The 21,516-nt window shown below is 50.8% G+C and overlaps 4 protein-coding genes across 4 annotated transcripts; 3 read left to right on the top strand and 1 right to left on the bottom strand.

The window, feature by feature from the left end:
* Positions 1-231: 231 nt before the first annotated feature.
* On the top strand, positions 232-1,116 carry AtWU_04060 (ADP-ribosylation factor-like protein 2; the record flags this gene model as incomplete). Its single annotated transcript, XM_035499171.1, has 6 exons — positions 232-290; positions 353-463; positions 519-535; positions 590-735; positions 811-891; positions 985-1,116. The coding sequence occupies 6 exons, from the start codon at positions 232-234 to the stop codon at positions 1,114-1,116; spliced, it is 546 nt and encodes a 181-aa protein (XP_035355064.1).
* Positions 1,117-3,013: 1,897 nt separating this feature from the next.
* On the top strand, positions 3,014-10,125 carry AtWU_04061 (putative gelsolin repeat protein; the record flags this gene model as incomplete). The annotated part of the gene is made up of 3 exons (XM_035499172.1): positions 3,014-3,176; positions 3,338-9,818; positions 9,876-10,125. The coding sequence occupies 3 exons, from the start codon at positions 3,014-3,016 to the stop codon at positions 10,123-10,125; spliced, it is 6,894 nt and encodes a 2,297-aa protein (XP_035355065.1).
* Positions 10,126-15,187: 5,062 nt separating this feature from the next.
* On the top strand, positions 15,188-16,406 carry AtWU_04062 (Zn(II)2Cys6 transcription factor domain-containing protein; the record flags this gene model as incomplete). The annotated part of the gene is made up of 3 exons (XM_035499173.1): positions 15,188-15,391; positions 15,483-15,580; positions 15,671-16,406. The coding sequence occupies 3 exons, from the start codon at positions 15,188-15,190 to the stop codon at positions 16,404-16,406; spliced, it is 1,038 nt and encodes a 345-aa protein (XP_035355066.1).
* A 1,661-nt stretch (positions 16,407-18,067) lies between these two features.
* AtWU_04063 (J domain-containing protein) lies at positions 18,068-20,522 on the bottom strand (the record flags this gene model as incomplete). Its single annotated transcript, XM_035499174.1, has 6 exons — positions 18,068-18,228; positions 18,297-19,238; positions 19,299-19,956; positions 20,040-20,266; positions 20,351-20,435; positions 20,493-20,522. 6 exons carry the CDS (start codon positions 20,520-20,522, stop codon positions 18,068-18,070), a joined length of 2,103 nt encoding a protein of 700 aa, XP_035355067.1.
* Positions 20,523-21,516: the final 994 nt, after the last annotated feature.

Raw genomic sequence — 21,516 nt, forward strand, 5'->3', positions numbered from 1 at the left:
GAAAAGCCAGTACTGGGAATACTATTACGCAAGAGTGTAGGACTACATTAGGGTTGTAATTGGTTGTGCATGGGACGCATGGCCTATGATGTCTCACTGTGATGTGAAAGAGGTGTAGTAGTATATTCGACCGTGAGCGGGATCTATATCGAGCTTGTCGTTGGTCCAATTTTTCTTTCCCCTTCAATTACCCCAACTACAAACTGCGACATCACTGAAAGTCCAGTGAAGATGTTGTCCATTTTGAGAAAAGCCCGGCTGAAGGATAAGGAGATGCGAATCCTGATGCTGTGAGTCTCACCCAATGATACTTACAGCTAACGAATACCTTCACTAACAGCCATGGCCACAGAGGTCTGGACAATGCCGGGAAGACCACCATTGTCAAGCAGATTATGAATGAAGATGTCACCACTGTCAGTCCGACATTGGGTTTTATCATCAAGACGATAGATTTTCAGGGGTATGACTCTCTAAATTCGATTATCTACCAGAGTTACTCGCTGACTTTTACGCAGATATAGACTCAACATATGTAAGGATGTCGACCACTGATACCGCCCAGCCTCCACTAATCACCTGTCATTAGGGGACGTTGGAGGCCAAAAGACCCTCCGATCTTATTGGAAAAATTATTTTGAGAAGACTGATACATTAATCTGGGTTGTTGATGCGACCGACCGTCTTAGAGTGGATGATTGTAGAGATGAGCTCGCCGGGCTCCTTTTGGAAGAGGTTCGTTGCCATCCCCGCCGGCACCGCTGCGCCGCCCAAGAAGAGTTTTGCCAGTCACGGCTAACCGTCACGCAGCGTTTGATGGGAGCAAGTCTTTTGGTTTTCTTAAATAAGAGCGAAGTTGAGGGATGTATGGATGAGAATGAGGTTCGACAAGTAAGTTATACTCTTCGCTCTATTTTCTTCGATCGCTTTAGGCTCTTGATGTCGTGTCTTCCAGCGATCATTGACTGATGTTCTTGTCCACAGCGGCTTGGCTTGGATTCTATCAAAACACATAAATGGACGATATTACCCTGCAGTGCGATGACAGGAAAGAACCTGCATGAAGGGCTAGAATGGGTTGTCCAAGACGCCAAAGATAGACTTTTCCTGTACTAACTGATGTGGAAAGTCTATGGCTTTGCTTGGCACCCTTTGATGACCGCGATATGCTATTTGTTTCCCTTCTCGATTTATTTTCGTACTTATGGTCTTACAATAATGGCAAGAGGCATGTTTCTAGCATTTAATTGATATGAAAACTGATGATTCGTTGGCGAAGGTGCTGGTGATAATAGTAGACTTTGCCTCCTCTACTGAAGCACTAGTAGTAATTATATATTCTTCACGGAAGTTTGACCATACTAGTAGTACTAGTATTCAGCGATGGGTTCATTATTAAGCGTGTTAATTATCACACTACTATTAATGCATCCATACCCATGATTGAACTTCGTGTATCCTGAATAACTCCTAACCTATGAAAATAGTTTACAAGGGAGACAACATTCTAGTACTATGCTGGCTTGCACTCATTCTTCCCGTCAACTTACTACCAAGCACCACTAGCAGAGCCCCTGTCTCAACTGTTAGTGCCTGGTCGGGTATCGGAACGGCGATCAGACAAATCGCCTTCAGGGTCCACGAACTACACTACGATGGCCCTTGTCGAACATGGTAAAGGCAACGGTGTTCCCAGTTCCCACTAGGGGAGCGCCTCGTCTCGTAATTTACGTCAACCACGAGGTTTCAGCAAGGATTGCCGCCAGTAATGTGTCTCACGATACTAGTCCTGCGCCGGGTGGAAGGGGGAATTAATGTCGTCAGACCCGATCCTGCTGGGTGGTTGATGGGACTTCTAAGAAGCTCCCGCTTATCTTCGCATATCCACCTTTCTTTCCCCTTTCCCCTTCAAGGCCATCCATCCGTGGATTCCACACCAAGTTACCAAGCTTTGTGTGCCGAGTTTGACCCAACCGAGGTTCCCAAGGATAGTAATGCTGCCCGAGTAGAAGGGAACAAACTGGAAAGCAGGCCGGTCAGCCAGGTAAAAATTGATTGCGTATCCGATCGCGGGGCGGCAGAGAAAGTTGAGATTTGCTCCACCGCAAAAGCCGGACCCGGAAAAGTAAACAGTTCTCCGTGTAGAGAAACTTCCAAACATCCCCTCGTCAATTGATGATGAAGCTTTTGGGGAATCCGAGCGGACATCTCTCTTTGTTTGGGATTTGCGACACGATAAACCCCATCAGGATGGGCTTTGATCTCGCCTATTCGGTGCCGGGAGGGAGAAAGTTAAGGGGATCAGCTCATAGCCGTAGAGCGAGAGAGATGCGCAAGTGTCAATCCGGTCGGGCGCCTCATCCTAATTTCCTCTGGGCCTCCGGCTGTGGGGCGGCAGCTGATGTGCGTGCCTTCGCCGGGTTTTATTTGACGATGGAGGAGCATTACTATTCTTGCCTTCACGGTGCTCAGCTGGCCTTCGATACGGATCCACCACTAGAAACGAAAAAGACGCTGCCCGGCTCTCGCTGCCATTCCTTCCTTCACACTGGATCGCCCAGGGTGAAAGGTGGAGTAAACCAGACGACGACAACGACAACAACAGCAACAACAACAATGAGCTGGAGGCACACGAGTATCCCTTCCTAAGGCTCACATCCGGCACGAATCAGTCACAGAAAGTCCCTCAAGCGGGCAAGAGCCAGAGTGTCGCTCAATCACCACCACCACCACCACCGCTAACCGTGACACTCCCTCCACTCTTCCTGATTACTCCAACACCTCTGGTTCACAAACAACCAAATCATCCTCCCCCTCTCTTCCCCCCCTCCCCTCTTCTGTCTGGTGCCTCTTGTCAACACCCCACCGTTCCTGGGGGCTTTTTTTTTGTCGGTGTTTATTCGGATTGAAAGGGCACCTTTTCTTTTTCTGACTTGCCATTTCTGTTCTGTTCCCTCTTTTTTTTTCTTCTTTACCCAATTTTTGGGCTCATTGAACAAGTGCCAAGCTGGCCATGTCGTCCACAACCGACGCGGATGGCACTGAGGATGTCAACGACTTCCTTTTGCGCATCCGCGAATTAGGAGAGAAGCGCGATAAAGAGGACGAGGAACGCACAAAGAAGTTGGAGGAGGAAATTCTGCAGGGTCGGAAGGAAAGACAGGCTCGGAGAGCTGGTATTTGATTTCCCTTGCTTTTTTTTCCCGGCGCCCCCCCCTTTCAAAGCAAATTCCCAGTCGCCATGACTCACGGTTGGCTGGCGGCTGGCTGGTCCTTTTCCAAATCTGTCATCTTCAGGAATGCTGACTGTGTCCCGTTTTTTTGGGATGCAATACAGAGCGGGCACGGTCGATTTCCCCCACGAAAGATTCACCGATATTAGATCCCGCTCGGTTGAGCATGTCTTCTTTCAGCCAGCGAGCGATTGACCCCCCGGAACACCTCGAGCCTACCCCTCACACCCCGGGGCATGACACTGGCAACGGGGCTGATTCGGTTCGAGATGACGCATCGATATCCACCGACAATGGCCGGAGGGGGTCTACTCTGACGGCAAACGATGGAGAGACGGCTTCCAGACCTATCTCACCTTTCCGGAGCAGAGCCGGCACTCTCTCCTGGCAACAAAGACCCACGTCTCGGGATAGCAGCAGGGCTTTCTTCTCCGCGTCGCCCTCGCGTGAGAGCCGTTTTAGAGCCATGTCCACAACGTCTAATGATGATCATGGGGTATCTAGGAGCCCATTCGCGTCTTCTCCTTCGTTCAAGGACGTACCGTGGGCCCGCCACACAGAGGGAGGGAGCCCGTCTCCGACCCGCGCAAAGCAGGTAGAGGAAGACTCACTGCACCCTCTGCACCCTGATACTGGCGTCAAGGAGTCGGAGGCGAACCAGGAGCACACCACGGAGTCGGCGAAGGAAGCAGAAAATAATGAGCTCGTGGAAGAGCGATCGCGGTCTCCGTCAAGGGCAAGCTCGACGTTTGCAGAAAGTAGTTTGGGTAATCGGTATTCGAGCATATCTTCTGTGTCGACGGCCACTGGGCTTGGCTCTCCTTTGCCTCTGACGAGCGCACAAAAACTCGAGCCGCGAAAGACGGAGGACGTCGCAGATGACCAGATAACATCACCCCCCTCGCCTAGGCGTTTGTCTCCCGAGCGTTCTACGTCTCCTACCAAGGGGCTCGGTGGATTCGTGCAGAGTGCCATGATGAAGCGATCAGATAGCGTGTCTAAACGCTGGAGCGCTCAGCTGCCGTCGGGGCTTAGTCGGGGCAATTCAATTTCAAGCAACCGCAACAGCTTCGCTGCTCCTTCCGGCAGTGATGTTTTCTCCACTGCGCCTTCATATAGAATGAGCAGGGATGGCGCAAGTCTTTCGCCCTCGCGGCCGACCTCTAGCCATCGACCCGGTTCCAGCCATAGGCCTGGTTCTAGCCACAGACCCGGGTCTAGCCATAGCGAAGCGACTGTCGTTCATCCGGTCAAAGATGGCGAACGACCGGCTACACCTCCCGTTCCGGGCAGCAGTGGTGCGCGGCTAGATGAAGAGAACCGCAGACCCTCTCTGAGTCTGCATACGCGGTCTACCAGCACCGTTGAGAAAAGCACGGATTCCGGCTCGCTACCCCCATCAAGCCCGTCAGTTTCGAGAACGATGGATCCCAAGAGATGGAGCCCGACCAAAGCTTCCTGGCTCGAGAGTGCTTTGAACCGCGATGAATCACCTAGGCATAAGCGACAGCCCTCTCAACAGGCTTCTTGGGTCAAAGATCGGCAATCAAGAGGTAGCGTTGACTTGGGTCGAACCGCAAGCTTCAAAGAGGTCACACCCGTGGGCCTTATGCGGACTACTGCTCCTGGTGGTCACTCGAAGACCTCCAGTATCACCGGCATCCCCGACATATTTTCCAATCAAGATGCTGGGAAGACAAAGGAAGCAGATCCCGAAACCACCGTACAAAGTGCAGATACTCAGGATAGCACTTTACCACCTGCAGAGAAGACCGAAGAGGCCTCTCCTTCGAAAGAAGAGTCGCCTACCAAAACAGAGGCGGAGCCCGGGAAAACGGAAGATGAGGCTACTAAACACAAGCGTACGCCGTCGAACCTGAGCCCAATAACCAAGACCACTATCGATGCGCCCCTGGCATCCCCTCGTGATCCGCTGTTGAATCGGCCCAAGCCTCTGTCTCCTGTGATAGATTTCAGAGCCAACCTTCGACGCAGGGAAGTGGTTAAGGATGAGTCACCCAGGGAGGAACCGGAATTCAAGAATATCTTTGGAAGGCTGAAGAAAGCAGAGTCCTCAAAACACGTGCCGCCGGACGAATTGAAAGAGAATATCCTCAAAGGCAAGGCAGCTCTGAACTCCTCGGGCGGACCAAAGAAGTCGCAGAAAGTGGATGAATTGAAAGACAGCATCCTGAAGCAGAAAGAAGCAATCAAAGCCAGTGGGGGTTCGCTGAGACGTAATACTGCGGGGGAGAAGGATGCTCCTGGCAAATTTGTACCTGAAGCAATTGCAATGCGGAACAATTTGACCAAGTCCAGCAGTATCAAAAGCAATCTTTCAGCAGCCGATTCTTCGTCGCCGCTTTCGCCGCTCTCGCCTAGAGAGCCGGGCACACCAAAAAGCACGCATGGCTTCCAGGTTGCATCGCCACTGTCCCCTGCCGGCGCTGAGCCCCTCGAAAAGTTCCAAGGCTCGCCAATCGCTCCAGAACCACCCAAGCCGGGCGTTGATGATACTGCCGAGGAGGCCGCCCAGCCAAAACTGCCGGAACAAGAGAGAGAATGCGAACATGAGAAGACAGACGGGGCAGAGGTGAACGCTGAAGAGGTAAAGGAGGAGGGCATCAATCCGGTGCGTTCTCTGCCACCGGGGGATTTGATGCAGGCTACAAGTGCACCTGCTGAGACCGAGGGTCCTGCTGCTAAAAGTAAACTCGCAGGCCGATTAAACCCTGCCTTAGCGGGACTTTTGTCCCGTGGCCCGCCCGCACCGATCAACGGGTCCATGAAAGGTCCTTCTTTCGGCAGTGCTGGGGAAAGCAGCTCAGGAGTGGAAGGCTCTCAAGCTGGCGCACTCACTCATTTGACCAAGGGTCGAGCTAGAGGGCCAAAGAGACGCCTGCCCCAGGGTACTACACCGGAAGGTACGAACTCACTCTTTGATGAAAGCAATCATGTACCAGAGTCTCCGCCAACACCTTTGGATGCACAGAGACCAGAATCGATGTACTCGGAGACGGAGGAGGAAAGTGATGCACCGGATATGCCAGCACATGTGGATGTAGATGAAGCCGAAGGCATGCCATTGCACACGGAGACGACACATGCTTTAGAGCCATTGACATACATGGAAGAAAAGACCCCCGAACCTGCGAGTCCAGTCCACAAGGCTATCACGCATGTACCAGAGCTTCCGGAAATTGTGGGAAAGCCAGAACCTGAGCCCCTGAGCCCACTGCACAAGGAGAATACTAATACCCCAGAGCTGTCGTCACCCATTGATGAGGAACCCCAACCTGATAGCCCAGTGAAAGAGGAAATGAACTATGCACCCGAACGTTCAGCACCTGTCCATAACGAAGAACCCGAGCCTACCACCGAATTCCAGGAAGAGATCCACGATGCATCTGTGCTCTCAGCACCCAAGATTGAGGAACCTCGACCTGCTAGCCCAGTCATTGAGGAAGAGAACGATGCACCTGTGGTTCCAGCGCCTATTGATAAAAATGAATTTGAACCCGCGAGTTCACTCCAGGCAGAAGCTCACGATGTTCCAGCACTCTCAGCACCTAAGATTGAGGAACCTCACCCTGCTAGCCCAGTCCAGAAAGAGAACGATGCACCCATGGTTTCGGCGCCTATTGATAAGGATGAATGTGAGCCTGCGAGCCCACTCCGGACAGAAGTCCACGATGTTCCAGTGCTCTCAGCACCAGCCGATAAAACCGAAACCGTGCCCGCAAGCCCGATCCGCGTGGAGGTAAACGATATACCGGTGGTATCAGACGAACTTGAGCCCGCAAGCCCACTGCAGGAAGCAGTCCTTGATACACCAGCGGAAAAGGATGAACCTGAGCCTGCCAGCCCGATTCGAGAAGAAATAAACGATGTACCGGTGGTTTCAGCGCCTGTTGAAAATGGTCTACCTGAGCCTGCGAGCCCCCTCCAGGAAGAAGTCCACAATGCACCGGTAATTTCCGACCCAGTGGATAACGATGAACCTGAACCCGTGAGCCCGATCCACGAAGTCAATCCGGCGCCAAAGCTCCCGGCGCCCCTGGAAGAGGAAGCCACACCTGCCTACCCAACCTACGAGGAGAACAGTGATACACTAGTGCCCCCAGCACTTATGAGTAAGAAGAAGTCTGAACCTGCAAGCCCAATCCAGGAGGAAATCAATGGTGCACCGGTTGCCTCAGCGTCTTTTTGTAAAGATGAACCTGAGCTTGTGAGCCCAGTCCAGGAAGAAGTTCACACTGCACCGGTGCTCAATGCACCTGCGGATATGAGTGGTCTTGATGCTACGAGCCCGATCCAAGAAAATGCCAATGGAGCGCCAGATCTCTCGACTCTTTTGGAAAATGAAGAGGCCAAGCCTGCGATCCCAGTCCGAGAAGGGAGCATTTATGAGCCCGAGCCTTTAGCTCTTGCGGATGGCGAGAAATCTGAGGCTACAAACCTAGCTCTCGAGAGCCCTGATGCCTCAGGACTGCCAGGACAGGCGGAAGAGGCAACACTCGAAGTTACAAGCCCGATCTTGGAAAGGAAAACTTATGTACCACCGTCACCGGTCCATATGGATACCAGAGAAACTGAAGCTACAAGCCCGGTTTACGACGAGACTGATGTGTCGGCCAGTGAGGACGAGAATAGGCCTTCATCGTCAATATTCGGGGTGGACGAGCCCCCATCGGCCTTTTTGGATGCGCACGTTCCCGAGCCCATGGTTTCTGCCGCAGAAGAGAAGAATGTTGTTCTGAGCCCCCCTTCGCCACAAGCAGAAGAACCCGAAACCAGAAGTCCAGCTCCTGAGGCGGGTGATGCAGTACCGAACTCTCCATCAGACCTTTCGGTTGCACACGAGCCAGCACCTGCACGCCCAACCTCGGTCGACAACATTGGTACTGTAAAGTCTCCATCATTGGATGCAGAGTTCGAGCTTCCCAACTCTACGTCAGAAGTACCCGAGGCGATCCCGAAATCCCCAGCATCTACTTTGGACGCACAGAGGTCAGAAGCACACGTCTCACCCATTGGCAGTCCTGCGGGAGCCTCCAGCGGCTGGCCCCTTCCTAATACTGAAGTCAAATCCAATGACGAACCGCAAGCGAGCCCGAGTCAGCTTGACACGCCAGCAACAAGCAAGCCGACTGAATTCAAGAGGAGCATCCCTCGTTTGATAGAGAGAGAGACCCCGCAGAAGCCCGATGACACGAGCCCTAAACCCTCAACAGTGTTGGATCAGACTGCTACCAATATCCGAGAGAATGCCAGCGCATACTTCAAGAGTATACGAAGCTCACTCTCGGCAAAGCCTCCTTTGCCACCGAAAACAGCCCCACTGCCAGCAACACCTGTCTCTAACCAGACACGGGCTTCGCCAACTCACTTTTCTTCACCCTCTCCTTCGCCTTTGAGGGCAAGCTTCAGGGACAATCAGAGTTATACTCATCCAACACAGCAGAGGTCCGCGTCCTCGCTCTTTTCCACCATAGGTTCACGCAACTCGTCGCCACGGGATAAAGCTTTGCCTTCTCCCCCGGTTCCTCCTAAGGGGTCCAGGGCCTCTGTTGACCGCTTCTCCTCGAGATCTTCAACCTCTCTTGTACCTCAGGCCGATGAATCTTGGGAAGCCATATCTGATTTCTTCAAGACCTTCCCGAAATCGAGCGACCGTGTCAACATTGATACGCAGTTGATGCTAGCAGATAAGAGCGACAATGCCAAGATCAGGACTTTGAAGAGACAGTTGTGGGAGATTACAGGAGATGGAAAGAAGCAGGATCTTCCTGTCAACCAGGAATACATCTTGTATGAAGGAAGCATGTACCTGTGCGTGCATCTTTTTGAGGCTGATGGCACTGTACGCTCTGAAGTGCACCTCTGGTGTGGTGATGATGTTCCCGACTCCGCAGTCGATGATGCCCAGGCTTTCTCTCGCAAAGTCGCCAAGGATAATGGATCCAAGCTGGAGATCATCAAGCAGGGCAAGGAACCCGCTCGGTTCATTCAAGCTCTGGGGGGCATTCTCATTACTCGCCGCGGCTTGAGTTCTCGCTCTAGCTCCTCCGCCATCTTCATGCTCTGCGGGCGCAAGCATTTGGGTCAGATGGTCTTCGATGAAGTCAGCTTCTCGCCAAGCAATCTGAGCTCCGGCTACCCCTTTGTAATCTCTGCGATGTTCGGCAAGCTCTTCCTCTGGAAGGGAAAGGGCAGCTCCGCCGAAGAGATTGGTGCTGCGCGCCTGATTGGCATGGACCTTGGGCTAACCGGTGAATTTGAGGAAGTGGCTGAGGGTGAGGAGCCAGAGAGCTTCTTCGAAGTCTTTCCCCATTGGGAACGAGAGATAGGCGATACCAGCACCGACTACTGGCGTGTGAAACCCAACCACGAGCGATATCGCTCGCGGCTTTTCCGTATCGACCACGAGCTCGGCCAACGTTCAGGGTTCTGGCTGCGTCGCTCAGGCTCGCCTTCTCCGGTTATCCGGCCCAATGACACTGTCCAGGAAATCGAGCCATTCTGCCTCAAGGACATTACTGCCAAGGGAGTCTATGTTCTTGATACCTTTTTCGAGATCTATGTGTATGTGCCCGTTTCCTGTTCTCACCGCCCGACTGCTAACATTCTTCCCTTGATTAGGATCGTGGGCGACCAAGCTTCCAACCGACCCGCCGAGTTCGCATCTGCGGTAGTCCTTGCGCACGAATATGGAATTCTCACCGCATCGCTTCAAGACCGACCCTTCATTCCGAAGAGCTTTGTCGCCCTCGGAGGAGTTCCGGAGTCTTGCAGCACTGCGTTCCGAAAGTGGATCCCGGGCTATCCTTCGCAACGCCTTCCCCAGGTGTTCCCCCTCAATGCGGCTATCGAAGCGATTCGGTCCGCTTAATCTTCTTTTCTCTCGGCTTTTCATTTCTTTCTGGGAGGTGTCCTCTCTCGTTGTGGTATACTTTTTCTTCTGATTTCTAGCTGTGCATAGCGATTTCGCGGGGTTTTACATGTGCATATACTAACTCGGCTGGGTCTATCTGTACAGAACTGGAGACTGAGATGGCATGGGATGGGAAAGTGGAAACATTGCTTTTTAAGTTCCAAGGAGCCTATATGGCGGGGTGTGTATGTGGCAGTCATTTTGTGCATATCTACATGACTGTGTGCTGGGAGTTACGGTTGCTGTTCACTTATTCTACTTTTTCCTTCTTCGCTTCGATGAAGATATTGGCACTGATTCCGTGTACGATACATATTGCCTCAATATAGAAAGACTTCTACTTCACTAAGACAGGAGGTGAGATGAGAGCCGAAGCCGGACCTCGCCGCCAACCGTCATCCAGTCTGCTGCTCTAGTCTTTTCTTATCAATTGCTAAGGCTACTAATTACTGGCATTCTTTATATGAGGGGAAAAAAAGGGGAATCATAATAAGGAGGTTTGGCGAAGATTGTAAACTGGACTCGACAGACACTTTCTCCTTTGCAGCTGGTCAGCTGGAATAAGGCAACTTAGGGGATTATTATTATTGGTTGACGCCGTATGAGTTCGAGTACTACTTAAGTAGTAGTTACTGTATACTACGTTATTATTGCCTCAATCACCGTTCTCTACTTTCTTTTTCTTTTTTTCTTAAACAAGATATCCCCTTCCCTTTTCCGTCTTATTGCATACATAGAAAGAAGAACCATCGATCTCCGTATCCATACCTGACCTGTCTACTTGCTCGTTGAGAGAAATATTTGTATGAGATCTTTTTTGTGATTAGTCGCCTCTGTTTGCTTATTCCGGGGTCTCAGCTGGACTTCTGACGAGTAGTAGCCGATTTGACTCGAGATCACTCCGGTTTTCGCATATTTGTTGTTGTCCCCTTGGTCACGGGTCTCGGAGTTATGGCACTCCGTGTCGACGAGCATCGGTCGATGTCCGGAAGGAAGTGTATTCGTTTTCTTGATCTGCAAGATGTGGAAAAGAATGCACATCTCTCCCTCGGTTTGGCTGCCTTTACTCCGTAGGTTGGCCAGTGTTTTCCGAAGCTCTCAAGAGAATCATCTGGTGAGCAGAATTGGTCGGAATACTACATACATAGCTGGTTGTATGTCGTCACGGAGTTTTGTCGGTTGGAAGGAACAAATTTAAAAAAAAAAGAAAAAGAAAAAGGATATAGCCCTGTGGCCTTCGTGGCAGCCACGAGTGGGAAACAGAGCGTCGGCACGTATACGTACGTACGTAGGTATGTACCATTACCCATTGAGTAGTCTGACAATTCAGCAGCATTTCTGCGCGATCATGCTCTTCGGGGCCGAGGAGAGGTGTTGCCTGCCTGTCCCGAAGAACCACAGTTATTATCCCAGCATCAGCACATCAGCACTAAGTACTACTGTACCGCGGTGTGTATGGTAGTAGACCAACCACAATCGCCCAGGCTTTCCACTCACTGCTCTTTGCCATATGGGAAAGTGGGAAGGGCTCAATTACTCACTCACTCAATCAATCAATCCCTGCCGCTCATCCAGGTTTAGAGCAAAAAAAACCAAGAAATTCCAATTCTTTGATTGTCCATTGGCTTGGCTGTTTTCCCGTGGATTGAAAATGTAGACAGAGATCATGCTAGGTTATGTCATGCAATGCAGGTGATGCCAGGATTTGCCTGGGCACGCAGCAGGAGATTTGGGATGTATAGACTTGATCGCGAAGTTTCTCACCGGTTTTTATGTTGCGCGCTCTATCAAGTTTCTCCCTCTGGGTTTTGCCTCCCAGGAATTCTTATGAGAGTGTCTTTGTTGTTATTGTTGTCGGTGTGTTTGTGTCATCAGGAGGATCGTCATGGGACCATATGGACGCTGTGCCATCGGGATGGGGAGACAAATATCTGGCGGAAGGGCAGAAGTGATAGCACGACGACTCCCACGGTCATAACAATAACAATAACGATAACAACCAAGGAATGGCGGGAAGAATGAATGAAGCACAAACGAACGAGTCGCACTGAAAAGTCATCATGGACGGACGGGGAAAATAGGGAAAGAACGTAAAGTCACGTTGCCGTGATTGGCTCCATTTGGCAAGAGGCCGGGCATCAATCCGTCACTTCTTTCCTGTTCGGTTGCTTCTTTTCGTGCTTCGTTCCATCCGCAATTCTCCCCTTCCAATCCCGATTTTCCTTTCTTTCTCTCTCTCTCTCTCTCTCTCTCTCTCTCTATCCTTCCGTCTTCGGTCCATTTTATGACATCTTTACGATTATTTTCCAGTCATTCTGATGTTTACTGCCTAAATCCCGAACGATGCCCAGGCTTGATCGACGGGATGTTCGCAAACCGAGATTAAGCTTCAGCAGGGGTGACAGTCAAAAATGACCTATCCTGAATGCCCCGCGCCTTGCCTGCGCCACAGTTATCCCCAGGACGTTCCTGATGTATGGATTTCAACATTTCTTGACGGAAGTTTATTTTCAGTAGGGCAAATTGGAGGGGCCAAGGTTAAGCAGACGGAGAAATCCACCATAACCACCACCACCACCACCATAACCCCTCCGTTCAGGTCCAAGGCCCTGCAGGTGAGCGGACCTTTTCTTTCCCTGCAAGTCGCCCGTGCGGTTTGACTTGCGCTCACGCAGGATCCTCGGACCCCCTCAATTCAAAGCGGGTGAAAGAGGGGAAATCACATCAATGATCCTGCCTTGCTCTTAGTCCCCCTACTAAACACTTGACGGTGTTATCGGATCCCCTGGGGCCCGGGCTTGCCTGATCTCGTATCGACTCTATGAGGCAACTCCCTTGACACAATGTGTGGCCCGAAGGTGACAGCAATCAGAGATACTGCAAGAAATTAGGATGGAAGCAAAATTTTTTAATCAAATGTATTGAATTCGAATATATCCATGTCCATGCCATGTTTTTTTTTTTCCCGCCCCCTTTTCGGTAGCAGGACTCCAGTTACGTTTTCGATACAGGTCAACATGCACGGATACTTTTTTTTTTCTATTCCCTCTCTGACGGACCCGAGCTCGTGCAGAGATGCAATAAGCGCACGCCGTGCAACCCCTCTGCACCTGGCAAGTCAACCCCAGCCTGACGCGCTGACGCTTACTCAATGTTTATTACACTTCTGTCACCAACAATGCCATTGCACGCATCCTCCCAGTGACCTGGGGCGGGGCATCCATTCAATAGATTGGCAACCCGATTTCTCCTTATTTGTTTATTATTATCTTTCAGGTGATCTTTTGACAGGGCTCATTATCGTGCCGCTATCATTTTCGGCATGACAGCAACGCCACACACCATGAATGGCCTTGCTGATATGACGGGAGTGGACCTTAGCAATACATAGACCCCCGGAGCCTGTTTTAGACCGACTACTTACAATACTGCGCTTACAAAGCTCAGAATGATTTACTAGCTCTGCCGATGAACAAAAGCATTATGCGGCTTTTCTTGACTGGATGGAGGCCACCCGACTTTGCCGCGCTCATTTTCTTCTTGACATTATTATTCTTAAGTGTGCTGCACGTCTCTTGCTTACTACTAGGCCGAGTTAAGCAAAACATGCCTGTGCAGGTGATTGCCCGAAAAACTGCGGGAAAGGGAAAAAAATTAGTCAATGCAGGAAAAAAGGAAAGGGGAAGAGAGAGAAAAAAAGGGTTAGAATTTGAAAAGAAAAAGCAAGTGACAGCCCACACCATTGGGCCAACGCCGACTCATCGCCCTTGGCGTAACGCTGAACTCAGCGAAAAGCACGCGCTCGTCGATTGCATGGGCGGTAGTCAGAGTGTTAGTGAGCCGGTCATCCGTGTGCCAATAGCAGCTGGCAAATCATTCGATACGCGCCTGCCAGACAGACCTGTGGTATCAATGTTTCCCTCATCGGCCCCGAGCTCTGCCTGAGACTGCAGCTCCGGTCCTCCTGTGCTATGGCCATGTCTCACCCAGCAGCACTGACAATCGAAAAAAAACAAGAGGATGACAGGCGAAGGGTAGGAAAGAAACGGAATAGGGAAGCGACAAGTCTGTCGCCGAAGAACGACGCGACGAGATGAGTACCTGAATGTTTACTCTTGATGCCGAAAGACCACCACTGGCATGGCACAGGAAGGTCAGCTTGAAGGCTCATTTCTGCGCTTCGCTGCCCAAATGACCAGGATTGTGCCCGGCTAGTGCCGATGAGCGGTGCCATGGGCATTCTCTGGTTCTGACGGCTCGGACCGTCGACAGGCATGACTGCTGGCGTGTCTCGCGCCAGCAAAATTGGGAGGAGTAGGGGTGGTGGTGGTCACCTGTATCAGCAAACAAACACATAGTAGTGGGCTGGTCAAGAGCATATCCGGACAGATATGCGGGGACCCCTGGGTGTACCTGCTAGGCTGCCACAGCCACAACGGCCTGAAGGACGTCGAGCGACCGGTGCCGGTTGATATCGTGACAGGCCGCTTTTCCACGTCACCATCGCATTTTCTCAGGCGATATACGTCTCGTCTCGTCTAGTCTTGTCGTCGGAGGGTGGGGTAGCAAGAGTTCAAGGGAGGTGCGGGGCATTCGATATGCAGGCTGGCATAAAATGATATCAACTTGATTGAATTCCTTCAGAGACAAGTCAAGACAGGCTCTCTCAGCCTCTGCTGTCACATCCCTCCCTCCCCTTCCTCTCCCCCCCTAGCAATTATCTCGCACCCCACCTGCTTGCTTTGCTTTGCTTTGCTCCAAGTAGCTGCCATTCATCATCTACTTACCCCTCCCCCTCCTTTTCCTCTTTCTTTCTCTCTCATCTGCAACCTGCTACTTATCTATTAGTCAGGTCTCATATCACTATCAGACCCCCTCCTCGTCTTTCCTCCTCCTCTTCTTCTTCTTCCCCCCCTCCATTCATCTTCCTCTCTGTTCCTTCCCTCTGAGGGTGTGCGCAATTGTTCTTTCTTCTCATCTCTGTTATTGTCTTGACTGCACACCGGCACTCCCCTGCAAGATGTCGAGGCAGCCTAAATTGCGACCCAAGTCGCATATCCCTGGCTTCCCAGACGCCATCTACAATCTCGCTGCGGTATCGTCTTTGTCGCAACTGGAGTCTCGCGCAGGACTGGGAGATGAGAAGCATGACCAGCGCGTCTTTCGTGTCAAGCGCAAGCATGTGTTGAAGGCTTGCGATCGCTGCAGAGTTAAGAAGACCAAGGTTGGTGAAGTACTGGGTTCTTCTTTGTCATCTTTCGCCTCTACCTTGGCCTCAGTGCACTTCGATGGCCAGCCATGCTCATTCATGTTAGTGTGATGGGAAACAGCCGTGCAACCGTTGTTCGGCCTACAATCATCCGTGTCTGTTCCGGGAACGGAAGGCTACGCAGACCAAAGTATACTCTCGAGGGTAAGGTCATGATTTTTACTCTGCGTTCTTTGGTGTGCTCCCTTTCATTGTGGTCTATCAGAACTAACTGGTGGCTGTGCGTGTGGATAGATTCGTCGAGATGCTTGAATCCCACCATTCGCTGGTTGTCAAGGCGCTCCAAAGGCTATACAAACTATGCATTGACAAGGAAGGATTCCCCGGCGAGCCTCTCGTCGAGCTCTCGGACGGTCAGCCTCTAACTCATGCCATTCTGGATCGTCTCGGATTGATCAAACAGGCCGAAGAGAATCCAGAGGAGCCCGAGGAAGACACCGAAGACCTGCGGTACCTGCGGTTCCTGTCCACCTCGACGGATTGCAGTGCTACGACGGATCCTTCCCCGGAACCAGCCACTCCTCCGGATCCTACTCCCAGTAGTTGCAGTCCTATCACTCCTACCTCCTCCAAGGGGCCAGAGCCTTGGAAATGGGAGTTGCAACCTGTCCAGCCCCTTCACTCGGGACAATACCCTCATAGTTACTCTCATCCTGTATACCACCAGATGCCGTTGGCGCGAACAAACCTGGAGCCACATGGCCTCTCCAGTGAAGATAAATGCCCAGAAGTTGTCCCTTCTATGGCCGACCATGGACATCCCCTCTATTACTACATGGCTGCCAGCTGTGATGAAGGGCCCCCCAAAAGCCGCCTGGAAGCTGGCGTGGCAGCCAGGCCAGGCTCGCACCAGCCCGCCACCGCATCGGGATTTCCTGTGGTCATGATGAATGACTTTAACCTCCATGTACCGGAGCATCAGCCCGTTTACCCATCTCTTCCATCTGGCTGGACATATACATGTGGATAGGGGTGGTCACATATCATAGTATCTCTATCAAGTGACTGCGGTCCTTTTCATACTCTTTTCTACCCACTTTCTTTCCATCGGACCGGCCTTCTGACGCCGTCCATCTCTCGTTCCTTGTACATGCACATTATACAGGCCGACAGCCATTTTTGGCCGCCTATTCTGCTTTCTTTTTAGCTCTGTATCGTGCTGCGTACGGTTTATTGTTTTCTATCATAGCCCTTTATGGAGTACCTGTGAAACTCTCGGCAAGGTTTATTCTACATCATATCATACCCGGCATGGCGTTTTGATCGGCTCAAGCTAGCCGAGACAGGATGATTCACTGACATGTACAAGCAGGCAAGGTCACAGGCGTTGAGGGGTTGTTCCTTGACCTTCCTCGACTCATGCGTTCGTTACTACTACTAGATACGGGCCTATGTAGGCCTTTACTTCACTTCATAGTCTCTCTCGGACTTGATACACCGACTCTTTTTACTCTACTCGCACTTCTTATCTTCTTCCTTCCTTCTTTCTCGTTTCTGGTCACATTTCTTTTCTCTCTTCCCAGATATCCCAGAACAGAACAGAACAGAACAAAGAAGTGATAAGTGAGCAGTTTACTACACCATACATACATATACAACATGCATGATGCATCAATAGGAAAAGAGAACAACTCCTCAAGGTTAGGTTGTGATTCGGCAGCGATGCGCGTACAATGAATGAATCGAACAAACAATAAAACAAATCATCCCTTAACACCATACCGCCCCATAAGAGCTAATCAGTACAGCAAATGACTTCTACTAATTTCAGGCAGCAAAACTTAAGCAAGGGGCCTCGTACTACTAGTGTGCTACTTTATTCAAGGCGAGGAGGTTGCTGACTCGTCCGCTATCTTCTACATACTGTAGCCTCATATGATGAAGATGCCAAGCCAGCATGCAAGCCACACAATCACGCTATGCAATTGCCCCACCACTACATTTGAAGGATTCATTTGATAGTAAAATAGTAAATAACACAACAAACAAGAACACACTGCAACCAAAGACAAAAAACGAATAGCAGACTGAATAATGAATACTACTAGTATTTAATCACAAGTAAATCGTTTCCACCGTAGTTTATCACAACTAAGTATTTCCATATGAACCAAATACAACTTAAACTGCCCAACTATTAATCAAATAACTAGAAGGGGAAGAACAAGCATAAGTACTAATTACCTTGGAATTATAAATGTATGAAGAGGTAAATGATACTACAGGATAAACATTGAGATTGCAAATATGAAAATATCCCCTGCTTTCATTGCGAATATGCTATGGTATGGTATGGTATGGCATGGTATGTAAGTTATATAAGATGATAACACAAGCAGCAACAGCAACAACAATAACAACATGATGCAAATGCAAAGATACTCCATCCAAATGATGAGATACACAAATCACCGCGGATTAACAATGATTCCTTGGATGTAGTAGCTAATGAAAAAAAAATAAAAGAAAAGGAAAATGAAAACTCCCGTAGTATAGTTAGTAGTGGTAGTGGTAGTGGTAGTGGTAGAAGTAGTAAGTATCCCGTAATAAAATGAGTTTGGTTTTATTCTTTCTTTCTTTTTTTTTCTCTTTCTCTTCTCTCTTCTCTACTTAAATCCACACTTATCTGCTTTAGTCATCAACATCGGTCTCTGTGTTCGTGTCGCTGGTATCTCCTGCATCTCCGTCGGTATCACTTTCGTCATCGTCGCTGGAGTCGTCAGAAGGCTTCTTGGTCTTCTTCTTGGGTGGTTGGCCGGTCTTGAGGGCTTGCATTTGGCCAGCTATTGAGTCTGTAGTTTATTTTGTGGTTAGTATAGGTTGATTTAATTAGAGAGTATGGGTTAAGGGGGTGGCTTACCCTCGTCAGGTTCACTGATATCATCCTCCTCATCCAGAGCGGCCGCCTTGGCCGGGTCGTCGATGTGAAGGGTGATTTCCATCTTGGTATCGAGACCCAGGTAGCTATCACAGAGCATGTTCATGACAAAAGTAAAGTCACCGACTTGGGGAGGAGCCTGGAACTGCATCTTGAGAGTCTGGACGTTGAAAGTGGGCTTGCCGTCGGCGTCGAAGAGGGGCTTATCGAAGGTAGTGAAAGTGAAGGGAGGAACGGCCATCTTGCCCTGCTTGGCGTCGGCCAGGAAGATATGCCACCGGGGCGAGTGGTCGCGGGCCAGGTAGGGGGCGTGAGCAAGGGGAGGCTGGATGGCTTCGACCTTCTCTTCGACCTTAACGCCGTTGACGAGCTTGGTGGTCTTGTTCTTGGCGGGTTTGCGGCCCATGATGGCGTCGAGGTCATCTTCGTCGGGGTCGATGTCTTCAAGGTCGGTGGGGTTGACTGGCGGGACGTCTCCGCTGTAGCCAGGAGGGATGAAGCGGGCCTTGACGACCAGTTGGACGAGACTGCTAGGAGTGATGACCTTTTCGCCCATGACCTTGAAGAAGGCACGGGAGACTTCGAGAACGGGGAGCTGCTTGGCAACGGTAACGGCGGAGGTGTACTGCTTCTCGGACATGAGGCCGGCACCGACAGTGAGGCTGCGACGCTTGTCTTCGGGGATGCTCATGAACTTCTGGACGGTGAAGTGTTCCTTTGCGTCGGCGCCTTCAACAGACTTGACGACTTCCTCGGTGAAGTGGGGGAGCTGCAGGAGAGGGGACGATTCAGGCGCAACAGCTTGGATGAGATGCTGGGAGGTCCGGAAGGAACCCAGGATGGGTCGGACGTTACCGAATGCCAGAGCGATTGCTGTGAAAGCTTCATTCAGCGACAGAGCGATTGGTGCAGCTTCGTACTTTTCTATAGGTACACCAGTGTTAGCCGATTCTAAAGAGACGCATTGGATGCAAGTTCACGTACCTCCGTTAAGTGTAGTGTCTTCCAGGTCAACGCGGCCGAGGTAAGCCCACAGCAATGCCAGAGCCTTGCGTCTGCTAGATTCGTCCAAACCCTTGATGATCTCGCGGTCCTCGGGCGACAGGAAAGTGGAATCCTCAGCCAGAACCTTCTTCTCGAGCTTGGCAAGTCCAGCATCCGTCTTAGGTCCCTGAAGCATTTCCTTGAACTCTGCGCCGGAGGACAGGGCATTGACGATGCCGCCATCGGTGATGTCCTCTTTGTATTCGCGGAAGATGTTTCCGGCACTTGCGACAAGAACCCGTTCCTTAGTGTAGCGCTGGGAACCATACCACCATTTTCCGACAATGTAGGGCAGCAAAACACCAAGCAGTGCACCGTAGACCAGCAGAGTGTACTTGGAGTTACCCTCCGAAACGATGAACGTGGGCAGAGCGATACCGATGCTCATGCTCTGCTTGCCATCAGGGTGGCCATACTGGATGTAGTTGTTGCGGATTTCCTCGTCGGTGAGCGCCTTGTATGCCTTGGTAAGCTCAACGAAACGTTCGTTGAGCATCTCAATAGTCTCATTCTTTGCGGGGTCCGGCCGAATCTTGTCAGGATGGTAGATAAGTGAAAGGCGCTTGTAGTGTCTCGAGATGGCTTTCTCATCAGCGCTCTGTAAGTCGCCATAGTTAGTACAGCTACGTAACCTATTGGTGGAGGCGACCAAAACGCCAGGTGGATAGATTGAATGCTCACCCTGGAAACACCCAGAATGTCATAAGGGTCCCAAACTTTGGGCACCGTCCTCGCGGTGACGACGATCAGGTAGGCCATCCACGCCATGACAGCGTAACCCACGACAACGGTGATTATGCGCTTAATGCGGCGCTCTTTGCGCAGGCGTTTGCGCTTCTGCGCCTCAATAAGCTCTGCATGTTCTGGCTTGAACTCGGACTTTATCCGGGGAGCGGTGTTTTCGAGACCTGCAGCGACATTGGAGAATTAGTACCAAGCAACCTTTCGGTGGAAACCTGGGAGTCTCTAGAGGGTATAAGGCTGGTACGAACCCTTGCTCGGCCGGAGAAGGTTATATGTGAGAGGGAGTGTGACAAGACTGGTGAGGGTCAGGACAAAGAACGGGAAAAATTGTCCCTAGTGAAGATGTCAGTTCGTGTGTTTCATTGGCTTCCGATCCAAAAGGCGACTGACCTTGTCATCGTAATTGTAGTCGGTAGACATGGTGAAGCAATTTCACAATGGACACGGTCGCCCGCAGCGGGCAGGACTGGAACAAAAAGAGTGTCTCCCGGACACTGAGTACGCTGCGTGACAGATATGTCCAGCAGATCAAGACAATTAGTATAGGATTCAAGTAGTATAATAGAGGAGCATTATCCCTCTGTCAGGCGTGACAAAAGAGTGTGGAAGGTGGAGGGAAGGTGAGAGAGCAGGCCGGAGTAACTGTCGACAAGATGGGATTATCCGCATCGGCGTCGGCTGTACCTTGTGATCGACCGTGTCCTTTACGGGGCCGTAGGGGGCTACACCGCCTGCCCGAATTGGATTGGTGGCTTGGTCCCAATTATTCAGGCTTTCAGGGTCATGTGCTTAGTTTTGGGTCTACTTTTGACTTTTAGCTAACTAGTCCTCCGTAAGGCGTGACTAGTTCGTCGATGACTCCATTGCGATGACTACATTTTTTCTTGAATGCTCTGTTGTATGAATGAATTATCATGGTGACATTTTTTTTGACTAATGTCAGGCCGTACATACTGATACTGTACAGCGCTCAGGTCTATCTACTAGGATACAGGAAAATCTCCGGGTTTAGGTATACAAGCATGTCACATCCAAGCTTCATTTCATCATAAAACTGGTATCCGTCTTTTTTGTGTATCCCAGGAATGGACAACTTTTAACGCCATCCCAAACTTTTTGGTAATTTTCGTTTCCTCATAAATTTCGAGCATCAGAGCCAGCTCTGGGTATTAGCGTGGGAACGGGGGTCCCCTACACGCTAGACAGACGGAAATGCAAAAAGAAATCCGCACAATGTGAGTCACTTACCCGCTTCGCAGGGAATTCAAGCGCCAAAATGACCGGAGACTGGGTCGGGCACGAACTCGACCCACGAAAGCGACTAAGCCCTCGCCATGGCAGACCCTCTGATCTCGACGTTGCAAGCGTGCCGGTTTCCTCCATGCCAGCGTTCACATGGCCAAGCCTTTCAAAA

This window comes from Aspergillus tubingensis (genome assembly GCF_013340325.1).
Source record: "Aspergillus tubingensis WU-2223L DNA, scaffold_6, whole genome shotgun sequence".
Lineage (NCBI taxonomy): Eukaryota > Fungi > Ascomycota > Eurotiomycetes > Eurotiales > Aspergillaceae > Aspergillus > Aspergillus tubingensis.